The sequence below is a fragment of the Orycteropus afer genome, unplaced genomic scaffold (assembly GCF_000298275.1).
Source record: "Orycteropus afer afer isolate SDZICR_OR568_19922 unplaced genomic scaffold, OryAfe1.0 scaffold00027, whole genome shotgun sequence".
In the NCBI taxonomy this organism is placed as follows: domain Eukaryota; kingdom Metazoa; phylum Chordata; class Mammalia; order Tubulidentata; family Orycteropodidae; genus Orycteropus; species Orycteropus afer.
Window position 1 is genome coordinate 13,157,859 of NW_006921614.1, and position 16,647 is coordinate 13,174,505.

The window sequence follows — 16,647 nt, forward strand, 5'->3', positions numbered from 1 at the left end:
ACTGTTTTAAGGATCTGTCCTGAAGTACAACACCGTCAGTGATAGGATAATATCCATTCACCTACAAGGAAAACCAGTTTATACTACTATTATCCAAATTAACACACTAACCACCAAAGCCAAAGATGAGGACATTGAAGATTTCTACTAACTCCTGCAGTCTGAAGTTAATCGAACATGCAATCAAGATGTGTTGATTATCACTGGTGATCAGAATGCAAATGTTGGAAATGAAGATTTATCAGTAGTTGAAAAACGTGCCCTTGGTGATAGAAATAATGCTGGAGATCGCATGATAGAATTTTGCAAGACCAATGACTTATTCATTGCAAATACTTTTTTTCAACAACATAAGCAATGACTATATATGTGCACTTCACCAGATGGAATACACAGGAATCAGATTGACTATATCTCTGGCAAGAGGCAATGGAGAAGTTCAGTATCTTCAGCCTAAACAAGGCTAGGAGCTGATTGTTGAACAGACCATCAACTGCTCATATGCATGTTCAAGTTGAAGTTGAAGACAATTAAAACAAGTCCATGAGAGCCAAAATATGACCTTGGTAATATCCCTCCTGAATTTAGAGACCATTTAAAGAATAGATTTGATACATTGAACTCCAATGACCGAAAACCAGAGGAATTGTGGGATGACATCAAGAACATCATCCGCAAAGAAAGCAAAAGGTCATTAAAAAGACAGGAAAGGAAGAAAAGACCAAAATGGATGTCAGAAGAGACGCTGAAACTTGCCCTTGAGCAAAGAGTAGCTAAAGCAAATGGAAGAAATGACAAGATAAAAGAGCTGAACAGAATATTTCCAAGAGCAGCTCGAGCAGACAAAGCCAATCACTATAACAAAATGTGCAAAGACCTGGAGTTAGAGAACCAAAAGGGAAGAACATGCTTGGCATTTCTCAAGCTGAAAGAACTGAGGAAAAAAATTTAGGCCTTGAGTTGCACTACTGAAAGATTCTACGGGCAAAATGTTGAATGATGCAGGAAACATCAAAAGAAGATGGAAGGAATACAGAGTCACTGTACCAAAAAGAATTGGTTGATGTTCATCCATTTCAGGAGGGGGCATATGATCAAGAAACAATGGTATTGAAGGAAGATGTCAAAGCTGCACTGAAGGAACTGGTGAAGAACAAGGCTCCAAGAATTGATGAAATACTCACTGAAATGTTTCGACAAATGGATGCCCTGCTGGAGGCACTCACTCGGTTAAGCCAAGAGATTTGGAGGACAGATACCTGGCCAACTGACTAGAAGAGATACATATCTGTACCTATTCCAAAGAAAGGTGATCCCACAGAATGTGGAAATTATTGAATAATATAATTAATATTACACTCAAGTAAAATCTTACTGAAGATAATTCAAAAACGGTTGCAGCAGTATATTGACAGAGAACTTCCAGAAATGCAAGCTGGATTCAGAAGAGGACGTGGAACAAGGGATATCATAACTGATGTCAGGTGGATCTTGGCTTAAAGCAAAGAATACCAGAAAGATGTTTACTTATGTTTTATTGACTATGCAAAAGCATTCAATTGCGTGGATCATAACAAATTATGGATAACATTGAGAAGAATGGGAATTCCAGAACACTTGATTGTACTCATGAGGAACCCGTACATAGATCAGAGGTTGTCATTCAGAACAAGGGGATACTGCACAGTTCAAAATCAAGAAGGGAGTGCATCAAGATTGTATCCTTTCACCATACTTACTCAATTTGTATGCTGAGCAAATAATCCAAGAAGCTGGATTATATGAAGAAAAATGTGGAATCAGGATTGGAGGAAGACTCATTAACAACCCGTGATACGCAGATGACACAACTTTGCTTGTGAAAGTGAGAATGACTTGAAGCACTTACTGATGATGAAGATTAAAGACTATAGTCTGCAGTATGGATTACACCTCAATATAAAGAAAACAAAAATCCTCACAACTAGTTCAATGAATGGTTTCACGGTAGATGGAGAAAAGATTGAAGTTGTCAAGGATTTCATATTGCTTGGCTCTACAATCAACACCAAGGGAAGCAGCAGTCAAGACATCAGACGACATATTGCATTGGGCAAATCTGCTGCAAAGGACCTCTTTCAAGTGATGAAGAGCAAAGATGTCTCCTTGAAGACTGTTGTTGTTGTTATTTGCCACTGATTCCGCCCCAACTCATAACGACCCCTCCTTGGGTTTCCGAGGCAGTATCACTACAGAAGTAGGATTGCCCAACCTTCCTTCCGAGGAGTGGCTGGTGGGTTTGAACCGACAGCCTTCTGGTTAGGCAGTTAAGTGCCTTAGGCACTATGCTACCAGAGCTCCTAGGTGTGCCTAACACAAGCCTTGGTATTTTCAATCTTCTCATATGCATGTGGGGAGCTCTGCTAGCTTAGCGCCTAAGGCACTTGACTGCTAACCAGAAGGCTGGTGGTTCAAACCCACCAGCCACTCCTCGGAAGGAAGATGGGGCAATCTATTTCCTAGTGATACTGCCTCAGAAACCCAAGGAGGGGTCGCTATGAGTCAGGTCTGACTGGAGGGCACATAACAACAACAACAACATATTCATGTGAGAGCTGGACAATGAATAAGGAAGACTGAAGAAGAGTTGATGCTTTTGAGTTGTGGCGTTGGAGAAGAATGCTAAGAGAACCCTGGAGTGCTAAAGGCCACCTGCCCCCGCTCCCCGCCTACCGAGGCGCGGCCTGAGGTTGCAAGCCGTCCCTGGTCCCCTCCCCGCGCCCCGCCCGCCGTTCTGGCGATAGGTATTTGAAGCCCAGGGCGCCTCCGATTCCTGCTTCCTGCCGCTCCCAGGTCCTCCGCTTTGTTCTTGGCTGTGGCGCCGAGACTCTGAGGTACATGTCTGACTGGGGTCCGGCTCTCTGCTCTGTCGTCCCGGAAGAGCTTCGGAAGCCAGGGAGGAGGGAAGAAACTCCCGGGAGACACTCCCTGGAGCCCCTCGGCTCTCCCCGCTCAACTGCCTCCAAGAGCCGGACAAGCGAAGGCCCAGGACTAAGCCTTGCGGGCCGGCGGGGGCGGGGTGGCGGAACCGACCGTCCGACTTGGGTTTCACGCCAGGCAAGGCGGTGGGGAGGACAGGGCGTCTCCCAGGGAGTGTTTGCCTGGCCGCCAGATGAGCCAAGGTGCGCACCTGAGGAGGAGGAGGTGTTGGCGGCGAACGGTGCCGGAATGGGGGCGGTGCCAAGCCTTCCGGGCTGCTGCGCAGGGCGGCCGGGGCACAGGTGATCCCTACGGTTCTTCGTCCGCTGCGCGCGTGCTCGTGCATGCGGACGTTGGAAACCCCCGAGAGCCTGTGGGTTTGAGGCCAGAGAGAGGCCGAGGGGTGGGTGATAAAGGCGGTGAGACTCGGCTTCCCAAGGGCCTATTTAGACACTCAACGCGTAAGTGGGTGTCGTCGCCCTCCCGGGCTTGCGCTGTGGAATTTGGCGAATTTTGCAGCCTGTGAAGATAACCCTGAGGGCCATTCTAGGTCTTGTTGCTTCTTCTTCTTCTTCTTTTTTAATTAAACTCACTGCAGGAAAGATATGACAAGATTTGGTGTCTTGAAGGCTAAGAGGACAGAGGGGGGACATTTTAATCATATTTGGGATTTATGTGCTAGATAAAATTGACACTTAGGTTTCTTTGCCTACCCCTAAAAAGCTTTCGATTTGGGAAACCAGAAATATGGAAAATTAATATCCAGATGCTGACAGAAATACTCATATGTTGGGTGGAAGTTGTGTTAGATGTTGGCACTTTTGTTTCTGGGCTGTTGTTTGTTTGATGACAAGAATATGGCCCAGCTGCCTGCTTCTCTCTGTTGCAGTTGTAGGACTGATGTAAAGGGCTAAGTAATTTTTGGGTTAAGGTCCTATGACATGTCTCATCACTGGGGCTAAATGGGGTACACTGTGGTTAGCGTGAATTACGGCTGTTACAAGTATATACAGAGGTAATGAAGCATTTCCTGTTTCCTGCTAAGTAACTGTATTCATTTGACTTTATGCCAGGGAAAGGGTACAGTTTTAGTCACACTTAGCCACATAAACTAAGTATTTAAAATTACATAAAGGCAGTTCCAATCCAAGGCAGTTTTACTACAATTCAGTTACTGTTAACTCCAACTAGTAAGAGTAGCATGAAATTAGAGAATCAAAGTAAATGGAATCACTATTCTTTTATACTTATACTAAAGGAGCTCTGATAGCATAGTGCCTAAGGCACTTGACTGCTAACCAGAAGCCTGGCGGTTCAAACCTACTAGCCACTCCTCTGAAGGAAGATGGGGCAATCTACTTCGGTAGTGATACAGCCTCGGAAACCCAAGGAGGGGTCGCTATGAGTCGGGTTCGACTCCACGGCAAATAACAACAACATATCACACGAAGTATATGTTGTGAGGCACTGTGAAAGACCATATGTTTCCAAACTTGCTAGATCTAGGATTAGGCCTAGACATCAAAAGAAAGTAATATGTAATTCTACCCACCATTTATTGAATGCCTGCTGTGAGCCAAGCATGATCTTTTTTTATCCTCATAGTAGACCTATACAGTAGATGGGATTACCTCTGTTAAATAGAAGGCCACTGCTACTCAGAGAAGTTAAAAGCAGACACATAGACATACACAAACATATACACACAAAGAAATGTCCAAGGAAACACAAGTAATGATAAAGAAGGAAAGTTTCCATTAAACCAATCTTTAAATGGTTAAATTATGTAGGAAATTAAGATATCCTTAATTCAAGGCAAGAAGTACAATTAAATAATGACACTTAAACAATCATTAAGACTTAATCAGTTGAATAAAATCAATGATCAACATTGAGTGCTCAAAGGTATTGGTGATACTACCAGAAAAATATGGTGCTAGGATAGATTTATTCTTAATACTCAGTTGTTATGTTTGTGATTAAATTCTGATTTTATTTTTTATTAGATATACTTCTTTTAAAGCAGTAAATATATTGAGATATGTAATGAATTTTGCATATGTGTAGGTTTGTATACACACACACGTTGTTGTTGTTGTTGTTGTTATGTGCCATCGAGTCAGCCCTGACTCATAGCGACCCCTCCTTGGGTTTCCAAGGCAGTATCACTACGGAAGTAGGATTGCCCAACCTTCCTTCCGGGGGACACACACACATACATACACACACTTTTGGTTATCTTATTTACTAAAGCTAGTACCTACTAAAGAAGTAGGTACTTGTGAAGTCAGTGTTAGGCATTGAGTTTGCAATGTGATCCCCTATGAAATGTACATTCTTATTATAGGTACATTCACTGAATGGGAAAAATAAACCCTCAATACAAAGACCTCATTAGATTATTTATAATTTTCTTTGTATTTGGAATATCTTAGTGAGTAATGTTGTTGTTGTTGTTATGTGCCGTCGAGTCGGCCCCGACTCATAGCGACCCCTCCTTGGGTTTCCGAGGCAGTATCACTACGGAAGTAGGATTGCCCAACCTTCCTTCCGAGGAGTGGCTGGTGGGTTTGAACCGCCAGCCGTCTGGTTAGCAGGCCAGTGTCTTAGCCACTATGCTACCAGTAATAAGCTGTTTAAATTTGGGTTTGTTTTTCTTTGCTTTTAGGATTAATATCACTGTAATCTTTTTATGATTGATTATTAAAGATTTATATATTATTGCGAAGTGATAATAGAAATTTCTTTATGATTATATAATAGTGGCAGATTATTTTCAAATTAACATTTCAGGACAAATAAGTAGAGTATTAATAAATGATATTTAATGCTTGGACATATACTTTACATTTAAAAGAGGAACTAGGTGATAGTTGAAGAAATCACTTTTGAACATTAAAATGTTTTATTCTGCACCCAAAAGTAGTTCATAAAATCATGACCATATGTGTTTATCTCCTTTCTCTCATAAAACCCTGCTACGTGACAGTCAAGGAACTTTTTTAAGCATTGAAACACAAGGACAAAGAACCAGACAGGAGACAAACAGTGAACAAGAAAGAGAAGGAAAGTCGCTAGAGGAGGGGTAGGTGATTTAGCCACCTGGAGGAAGATTCATCCTCAGTGCCTGTGGAGGGAACACACCCTGGGTGGAACTGACAGTCTCCAAGTTGGATGCATTACTTTATCTGGAAAGACAGGAATGAACTGTAGGCTGAAAAATGGAGGGCCTTTGTCTTGGGTAAGGAACTCTGGTGGTGCAGTGCTTAAGGCATTTGGCTGCTAACCTAAAGATTTGTGGTTAAAACCCACCAGCTGCTCTATAGGAGAAAGATGAGGCAGTCTGCTTTGGTAAATATTTATAGCCCTGGAAACCCAGTGGGCAGTTACACTGAGCTGGAATCAGTTGGATGGCAGTGAGTTTGGTTTGCTTTGGTTTTGGTTTTGGTCTTAGATAGAAAGTCTATTTACAGAGTAGTTTGATACCAGTTGTCATCTCTCACCCTGGCACCCAGACAGCTAGCCCTCCCTGTCTACTGGCCACGCAACAGATGAATCTCTTAGCTGTAGAAGAACCATGGCTGGGAATTCAGGGACCCCCTTGGTAGTGTGGTTGAGGGGAGAGTCATTAGGCTGTAAAGCAGGAATTCCTGATTAAGTGAAAGCCCCCTGAGCTCCACCCCGCCTGCTTCCAGGCACTAGCTGCAGACCAGACGGCTCTTTTCCACTTGCTGGTTCCTCAACAATAAAGCTACTGCCCCCTTGGTCACACTGCAGTGAAGTCCCAGCTTACATGACCTGACTTTGTGTACAGAATTTCCAATTAGTAAATATGAATTGACTAATGAATTTTTTTTGACATCCAAGGATTGTTAAGCATTTGTGAAAAGCCTATGTATGAAAGAGGGAGACCTAATTAAAGAAGGAACACTGACCACAATAGTGAAAAGACCAAGAGAAAGAGACACAAGGCAGGGAGCAGAAAACAATGCAATGAGGTTATAATTGATGTTTCCAGAGGAATTAGAACAGAAAGCTGTGAAGAACAAACAACAGAGAATAGGAAAGATCCTTGAAAATTAAAAATATAGCTGAAATTTAAAGAAAAAAAAAAGCAAGAGATGGAACATGCAAAAGGATATCATAACTATAAGAACAAAGTGAAATAAGCATGGAGATAACTCATGTTCTTATCTTGTTCCTGTTTGGGGCGTCTCTAATGTTGTATCAGAGACATGCTGGTAGTGCAGTCGGTAGTGCAGTGGTTAAAGTGTTAGACCGAAACGTAAGTGGTTCAAACGCACTGTCTGTTACAAGGGAGAATGGTGTAGTCTGCTTCCTTAAAGATTTACAGCCATTGGCCAGTTCTACTCTGTCCTACAGGGTTGCTGTTAGTTGGACTCAACTCTGTGGCAGTGGGTTTGAGTTTGGGAATGTTTTATCGTCAACTGTCAATGATGTCTGCAGAATAAGATAATCTTTGTCACATTAAAGAAGTATCATTTCCTATTTGATTTAAATGCCTTCATCAGGAATGGGCTCTTTAGTCATTTAATGATTAACATAGTTTCTGATATGAGAATATCACTGCATATCTTGGATAAACCTACCAGGGCATTGTTGATTTATTGCTTCTTTATTATTTAGCAGTTTTTATATAAGGCATGAATATCCTTTGCCCTTTAATAGCTACCAGCTATTCATAATGATTTCCAGTAATATATCAGACAGTGTTTGACTGCTATTTGTAAGGTTTTCACTGGCCAAGACTTTGAGAAGCAGATGGCCCCTTCCTTCAGGTATAGCAAGGATTATGAGTCTGGCACAAGACTGGGCAGTGTTTCATTCTGTTGCACATAGGGTCACTATGAGTCGGAGCCAACTTGACGGCACCTAACAGCAACAGTCACCAGCAGTCATTTTTAGCTGGGAAATGGAATGCTATTAGTGGCTTCAGTATAGGCTTTGAAATTGAGTTAGTTTTTGCTCCTCTTTCAGAATATTAACAATTATGGAATGCTAGAGATGGAAGGTCATACACATTGTCTGGCGTATTCCCTTTTTCATACAGTTAGGGAACTGTTATCAGAAATCAAGGGTTCAGGGTCACAGAGCAGACTTACAAACCCTCTCCTTTGAATGTCCTGCTTTGTTTCTCCTAGTTGCACATTGAAAAAGAAGACTGAAGCTGCTTTATGTTGAGGAACTATTGGTCTTTCAGTGTCAAGTTCCCTTTACACAATGAAACGTGTGCCTGATTTCTGCTCGGCTCCCAAAAGTTTGCCCTTGGCTTGCCAGCCTAGTTCCTGCCTAGTGGGAGTATACATGTGGGAGGTGGAGGAGGGCCATCTGCTTGTTTGAGGTCATGACATAAAGGTCTGTCAGAGAGCAAACTGAGGCTGTTAAAATTAAAGCAAAGAGTTTTATTGAAGGAATAGAACAATCAGGCAGCACTTCACAAAAGTACTGCTGGTGAAAGGAATTTTTCATAGAAGTACAGAGATTTGAGGAATTTACAAGGAAACATTCTGGTTGGTCGACATTTACAAAGTCATGCTTCAATAGCCACTAGAGAATTAGGAAATCCCTTAAGCATTCTTTTGTTGATCATAAAGTTTGAGTCAATCATTTTATTAATCTATGGATTTTGGAGGCCAGCCTGAGTAAGTACTCTTCCTGGGAGCCTGTTAAGACAGGAAGAGAGGGGAGAGGAGGAGCCTGCTACCCCATGCCCCACCCCTGCAGCTCTCCTAAAATATTCTGGCTAGCTGATTTTTGAGTGTTAGCTAAAAATGAGCAGTAAAACAACAAAAATGGAGTTCAGCCTGCATTTTTGTCAGAGGCTTCTCCTTATGCCAAGTGACTAGCGCACTCCCTCTGCAGGCTCTAGGGGAGAATTGCATCCTTCCCCCTGGCTTTTTCCTTCCTCTTCAAAGTCAGCAGTTTAGCATCTTGCTATAGTCATTACATTGGTTTTTTCTCTATTGTCAACCCTTTAACTGCCTTCCTTTTACAAGTACCCGTGTGATTGTATTTGAGCGCACTGGAATAATCCCAGATAATCTTCCCATCTCAAAATCATTAACTTAATCCCATTGTAAAGTCTCTTTGGCCATATAAGATTTCTGGGATTGTGAGGCCTTAGATATCTTTGGCGTGTATTAGAGCTTAAATTCTAAAGCGCTTGGTTTATGGAAGATTGTGGTCTATAGTGGGAGCTCTAACTCCATTGTGAGGCTTGGCATGTCTCAGATGCCATTTGAGTTTTTTGTTTGTTTGTTTGACCTATAAACCAACATTGTGGCTGTGCATAGGCAAGTTCCAGGGCAAACCTAGGGAGGGGCAGTTTGAACTCAGGAAGAGTGTGGTTGAAAGTAGATTATGGTCACCCAAAGTACTAGGGAGCTTGCCTGAGTGTGCCCTTTTCAAGTTTAAATTAAGGTTGGGGTCCTGGGATTGTTTTTGTAGCCACCTTGTGGCTATGATTTAGGTGTGTGGTCATGAGTCATATCTGGACCACCACCTACCCAAGGTAGTCAAGGCCCAGAACTCATCCTGTAACCCTTTTCTGTCTTCAGTTATATATGGATCCCAATCATGGTTCTTTGTCTGCTTCTATAGTCCTGCCTGCAACAGTGATGAATTGATCTGCTACCAGTCATGATTTTGTGATGATTCTCTCTGTTTTTAATCATATATGATTAACTCCATGGCCATGACTTAGCGGACTCCATTCAACTTTCTGTACTGTGTACATGATGATGCTTTCCCTGATCCTGGATTATTGTCTTTGTCCTATTTAAGACTTAATAAAAGTGTCTCTGTTTAACCCTGTTTGAATCTGAGGTCTCTTTTCCCTTATTCTCACTGTCGTCAAGTCAGATCCGACCCCTACTTGGGCTTCCGAGGCAGTATCACTATGGAAGTAGTCTTCCTTCTGAAGAATGGCTGGTGGGTTTGAACCTCCAGCCTTCTGGTTAGCAGTCAAATGCCTTAGGCACTATGCTACCAATATTCAGCTGACCATGTCTTTGCTTGCTTCCTGCTTTCTTTGTTCTTTGGTTCCCATGCACTTCACAGATGAGTAATTGGGAATGTTCTAAAATGCTCAGACTGGGGAAATATTACTCTGGTAAATATTGATAAAAGGTGTCAGAACAAGCACTCTGTTTCCCACAGAGCTCACCTACCCACCTGGCCTACTCTGCTACCTTGTAGACTTTGTGACTGATTGGGCTCTTAGGTCACCTCTTGTCCTTTTACCCAAATTTCTAGCTCTTCCTAGAGCAGTAGAAAGAGAGACTATTGGCTGGAGCTTGGCTGTCTGCCTTTTAGCTTGGATATATCCCTTCACTTCTATGAACTCCAGGATCCCATTAGTAAGATGGACAGTCACTGCCATTGACTTGATTCCAAATCATTGTGACCCCCATTCGGTTTACCTTCTGTAAAGGTTTACAGAAGTATATTGCCCCATCTTCCTTCCATGGAGTAGTTGGTGGATTGGAACCACCACCCTTCTGATTAGCAGTCAAATGCCTTAGGCACTGTGCTACCAGAGTGCCTTAGTTTGTAGTAGGTAGCTCTGAAAACCTGTTCTGGTTTAGCATTTTATGATTCTATGATTCTGACCTACCTGGGATACTGTCACCACACCCCTACCCTGACTACCTAGCTGTATTCCTGATAGAATCCTGCCTCCAGGCCCACAGTCAAACACCTTGTGTGTCAGGGGCCCTGGAGACATGAGGAGCCTGGTCCTGACCTCTGAGGCTTGCATTTAGAGAGGGAGGTAGGCTGCACTTGCTGACTGTGGTACAAGGGTACCTTGCAGTAAATGCCCTTTGCGTAGCCACAGTTCAAGCAGAAGCACAGGAGCAAGGCCTGGGCTGTGGGAGGCAGGAGACCCTGGGGATAGAGGCTGAGATTGAGCTTTGTCATGTGTGTAGGTTTCAGAAAAGTAGAATTGAAGGTCAGAGGTGGTTGTTTTTAAGGCTTTCATACATCTTTGTATGTGGTTGGATATATCATCTTTTATTTTAAGGCTTCAGGCTACCCTTAGAATAAAGTGCTTTATTATAAATTATTATATTATTATAGTCCAATATTATAAAAATATCCAACCACTTTTTTTTTGTATAATTTGTGATTGAAGTTATCATACTGAGTTGTTTTCATATGATAAAGTAATATGCATAACCCACAACCAACCAGACAATACAGACATGACAGCAAAAGTTAATAATGCCTTTTCTGATTCCATCCCCAAGAAGAAACTAAAGAGAGTTGCACTTTGTTGAGTAGCAACTAGGGTCTTAAAAGCTTGCAAGTGGCCACTTATGCAACAATGGGTCTCTGCTCATCTAGAGCAAAGAAGAATGAAGAAAACCAAAGATGTGTGGAAACAGTCTAAGGGACTGGTGGACTATGTGAACCTCAGCCAATATGACCATGAGTCCAGAAAACTAGATGGGAACAGGCTACCACTGTCAATGGCTTGGAAAGGTATCAATGCAGGAGATACTGGAGAGAGTGAGAGAACAATGTGGAACAAAACTCAAGTTCATTAAAAAAGAAAAAAAAAAAAAAAAAAGACCAGGATTACTGGTCTGACAGAGCCTGGTGAAACCCCTGAGACTATGGCCCCTAGTTACTCTTCAAGTCTGAAATTAAACTCACTCCCATGGCTTCCAGCCAAACAAAAGACAGGCATATAGGATGAACATTTACATTAGGTAGATACGCTCCTTAGAACGATAAATCGTGGGAGAACAGAAGGGCAGTATTTGCCAATGGAAATAGCTCAGTGGACAGGAATGCATAGGAAAGATGGACACAGGGAAGCAGTAACTACAGGGAGGAAGTGGAAAGAGAGCTGTTACATTATGGGGAATTGCAGTTGCTGTCATGAAACAAAACGTGTGAACTCCTGTGTGGAAAATGAATTTGTTCTGTGAACTTTCACCCAAGTCACAATAAAAATATTTTTAAAAAAGAGAACAATTGCACGTGTTTCCTTCCTTACTTTCTCTGTGTTAACAAACAAGCATTCAGATATAAGTCCCCCTGCTTTACTCAGAGTGAAGTGCATAGACATGGAAGCCTGTGTTTACACTGTATTTTTAAATCTATCATTTTAGGTCTAACACCATGGACACCTTATCAGAAGCAAACAGCACCTTTGCCTTGAACCTCTTGAAAAAGCTGGGTGAAAATAACTCACAAAATGTGTTTTTTTCACCCATAAGCATCTCTTCTGCCCTGGCCATGGTCTACATGGGTGCTAAGGGGAACACCGCCACCCAGATGTCCCAGGTACCTAAAACCATGTCAAGTCAACAATAAATGGTCTTAGTTGTTCAACTGAGCTGGTCTTTCACATTTCAGATCCTAAAAGAATCACACTTACCAGATAACTCTGCTCATTCTAAGGTGGATGGAGAGGGAGTTTACAGAGAAAGGCACTGTTACCCGTGCCTGGCCATCCTGTGGTGAGCACCTTCTATTTGTTAGAGGCAGAGTGTGGGGCACATGATTCAGAATAGTAGATGATTTCATTGACACATGGTATTAGCTTAGACGTGAGTTTGTAAGTAGATGTACAATCATGGGATTCAAGTTGAGTCTTGTGATACTCTCTTGGGTGTGGTCAGTTATTTTGCAATTGTTAAAAGTAACCTCTTATTTTTATTTTCTCATTCAAGTGCAAAGCTCTCTTAGAATAGCAGTTGTTAGCCAAACATGCTTCCAATAGTCTTTCAATTATTTATCGTTGAGTAACCAACACCCTAAAACTTAGTGGCTTTGAATATGATTTACTACTTTGTTAATCTGTAGGTGGGTTGGGCATGGCTTCTCCACTGAGTGCTGGCTGGGGCTACTTGTATGCCTGCATTCAGCTGGGCTCAGCTGGAGCACCTTGGTTCTCTTCTGTGTGTCCCTGCCTCCTTGATTGCTTCATCCTCAAGGGCATGAGGATGGCCTGTTGAGCAACATAGCCTGGACTTCCTTAGAATATAGTATACGGTGGGTACTCCAAGAGGACTAGCTTGATGTGCAAGTACTTATCAAGTCTCTGCTTCTGTCATGCTTGCTGATAAGCGCTTAACCAAAGCCAGCCACATGTTGAGGCCTGGAGTCAGTGAGAGAGGCTATACCAGAGTGTGAACACCAGTGTTCTGGCTCATGGGGGCCACCAGTGACTGCCAGAGGCTACCTACTGGTCCCTAATGATTCACATTCTGCCCACAGGTAAAGTGCACTTACTTAGTCCTTTCCAAGACCCAAAAGTCTCATCCTGTTGTGGGACAAACAGATTATCTGCCCTAACTCCCCTACCTCATTCACTCAATGTGTACTGGTAAGACAGATGGGATAGTTGCAATAGACCCATTCAAAAAATGTGATGGAGCGTAGGAGGCACATGATAGTCACTGAGCTATAGTGGTTCTGAAACCCAGCCAGGTCCATGATGCCAGTTCCCTCTGCTCTGAGGGCAGAGAGGTTATGGAACAGTCCCATGCCTCCCAGAAGTCATTCCTGTGCCGTGGCCTGTCTTGGCCTTGGCTCTACTCTCTGTGTTGTTTTAGTTTTCTGCATTTTTTTCTCCTTTTTCTATAAGAAATGGCCCATGTCTGTTGCTGAGGAGCTCTGTCAGCATGCTTCCTGCTCATACAAGTATGGGCCCAGACACCTCTTGTTTTGATCTCTTTCTCCCTTTTAGTCCAAGTTGTTACAGCTCCTTTAAAACCTGTATGGGCTTTCAGGAATCAATTTACAGTCCATGTCATTAGACAAAAGCCACATCCACAAATCTGACACAGGACTGCATGTATTAGATGTGTATCATGTTGAGGAGCAGGATACTGAGGGCCTTTGTCCTTAGTCACTTCATCTAGAAAGAAGGATCTGTGACAAACTATACAGGCCATGAGCATAACTAACCTGAGCCAACCTGTTAGGGTTTGAGAAAGGGCATACCAATACTTCAGGAGATTCTGGTTTCCTATAGGACATGATTATAGGGAGACCTTGCAAGAACTGCAGGTAGAGAAAAGGGTTGACTTTCAAGATACTTGCCATCTTTAATGGTATTTATCTTCCTTTACGTGGTAGTACAACACCACACTGCTGTCGAGTCGGACCCTACTCATAGAGACGCCTCTTTGCGTTTCCGAGGCGGTATCACTATAGAAGTAGATTGCCCAGCCTTCCTTCTGAGGAGTGGCTGGTGGGTTTGAACTGCCAGCCTTCTGGTTAGCAATCAAATGCCTTAGCACTACGCCACCAGAGCTGTAAAAGGAGCCCTGGTGGCACAGTGGTTAAGCGCTCAGCTGCTAACCAAAGGTTGACTATTTGAACTTACCAGCGGCTCTGTGGCAGAAAGATAATGGCAGTCTGCTTCTGTAAAGATTTACAGCCTTGGAAACCTTATGGGGCCATTCTACTCTGTCCTCTAGGGTCACTATGAGCTGGAATCGACTTGATAACAAAGGGTTTGCTTTTTTTTTTTACAGTATCTGTAAAAAGAGTCCTGGTGGTACAGTGGATAAAATACTTGACTGCTAATTGAAAAGTGCATGGTTTGAACCCACCAGCTGCTGTGGAAGAAAGATGTGGCAATCTGTTTCCATAAAGACTACAGACTTGGAAACCCTATGAGACAGCTCTACTCAGTCTTACTGGGTCACTATGAGGAGGATCTGTAAAGGTCTTAGTGCTGAATTCAGCATTTCTTGAAGTCAGGGGATACTAAAGATGTATGTTTTATTCTGTGTTTGATTTCAGGCACTTTCTTTAAATAAAAACAGAGGTGCAGGTGATGATGTTCACCAAGGTTTCCAGTCGCTTCTCACCGAAGTTAACAAAACTGACACTCAGTACTTACTCAGAACGGCCAACAGGCTCTATGGAGAAAAGACATATGATTTCCTCTCAGTAAGTCATACTTGTTTTTTCACTAGGCAGTGAAATATGAAGGTACTGGGGAGGAAGGGATAGTGTGTTAGAAAGACCCAATGGCAACTGACAACAACAACAACAGGTTCTTGTTATATAAAAATACAGATAAAGCAGGAGTCCTCATCACCCTCTTTCCCATACCCTATCCCCCACCTTAAGAGCTTTCACTCCCTTCTCCAGTATAAGAGTTTTATAGAAATTTTGTTCTATGGGGGTTTTCTCTACATAATGTCATGATGCCATATATACTGTTTGTACTTTGTTTCTTTCATTTAACAATATGTCTTAAATTCTTTCCATTTCAGTATATGTAGATCTACTCACTCTTTTTAGCTGCTCTCTGGTTTTCCTAAGTGTGGGTGCATCATCCTGTGTTGAACCATTCCGCTATCGAGGAGCATTGAGACTGTGTCCAGTCTGGGCTGTCACAGACTGTGATCTTGTCTATGTGCATGTGCTACCTTATAATGGATTTATAGAAGGAAGGAAAGGAATGAGTCTTTGAATTTTAGTAAATTCTGCCAAATTGCTCTCCCAAGTGCTGTGTTAGTTGACATTCCCTACAGGGTAATCAGCAGGATGCTCACTTCCACCTCCCTCCAGCCACCCTGTGTATTATCAGCCCTTTTCATTTTGATTAAAAATGAGGTTGAACAATGTTTCTTACCATTTACTGAACAATTATATCTTCTGTGAGTTGCTTGTTTATATATCCTTTGCACATTTTTATATTGGGTTGTATGCCTTTTTCTTACTGATTTATAAAAATTCTTTACATGTTTGAGATACCAATCTTATTCTGTTACAAGATTATTTTAATTATCTTTTAAGCTTGTTTCAGACCATAACTTAAAGCACAAAGGATTGCTTGCTTTTCTTTCTTTCAGTTTGGAGATTATTTTAAGAAAAGCATTGATATTTAAAATCTTATTTTGATATTGTAATATAAAAAAGATGAAAAACACCTGTTATTTCCCATTAATTTAGTGTTCTAAGACTCTAATACCAATAGCAATATATATTCCTTTAGTTTGACTAGTCATTACTTATAAAATAAATAATAGACAGTTGTAAAAATTACCCAAGGGTGCAGCAAGTTATCGATGTGTGACAGCTTGCTTTCAGACTATTTCCTTAGATTGAGAGATTATCTAAAAATTCAAAAAGCATTTATAAACAAGCTGAGCCAACCTAATTTGTGAAGCATGAATTATGTGAAGATGAAATGAAATGATAGATTACTCAGTGCAGTGCCTGGGACATAGGAGCATCTGATAATGTTACATAAAGCTGTAGTCATGGTAATAACCCATTTGGTTCTCACAGTAACTCTGTGATGTGTCGCTCTTGCTGCTTCCTCATTTTGCAGGAGAGGACGTGGAGACTTAGGGACATTTAGTGACTTTTCTAGGGTGACACAGGTAGTAGGTTATAGAACTAGTGTTCATAACACTGTGTCATGTTGCCTTTCTAATACTATATACAAGTGGCTAGAGAAATGTAAAATCCTGTAATATAGAACAATTCTGAAAAGGGGGTGCAAAAATGGCAAGGAGGCCACATGTTCTGACCTCCTCTAATCCTACAAGAGGAAGACAGGATTACCAGCAGTAACCCAAGGCCTATTCCTACAAGGCCAGACATGCTGCCTCCCTCCAGCCCTTTCACCAACCGTTCCTCCTAAAGCACCCACCACCTCTCTCCTGGGTTTGATAATTCGCTGCAGTG

At 42.1% G+C, this 16,647-nt stretch overlaps 1 protein-coding gene across 1 annotated transcript in view; it reads left to right on the forward strand.

The window, feature by feature from the left end:
* Positions 1–3,207: 3,207 nt before the first annotated feature.
* Positions 3,208–16,647, forward strand: part of LOC103192387 (serpin B6-like) — a 22,294-nt gene continuing 8,854 nt past the window's right edge. Inside the window, exons 1-3 of the mRNA XM_007935367.1 lie at positions 3,208–3,260; positions 12,099–12,273; positions 14,746–14,895. Coding sequence (XP_007933558.1) covers positions 3,208–3,260; positions 12,099–12,273; positions 14,746–14,895 — 378 coding nt within the window. The remainder of the gene's footprint in view (positions 3,261–12,098; positions 12,274–14,745; positions 14,896–16,647) is intronic.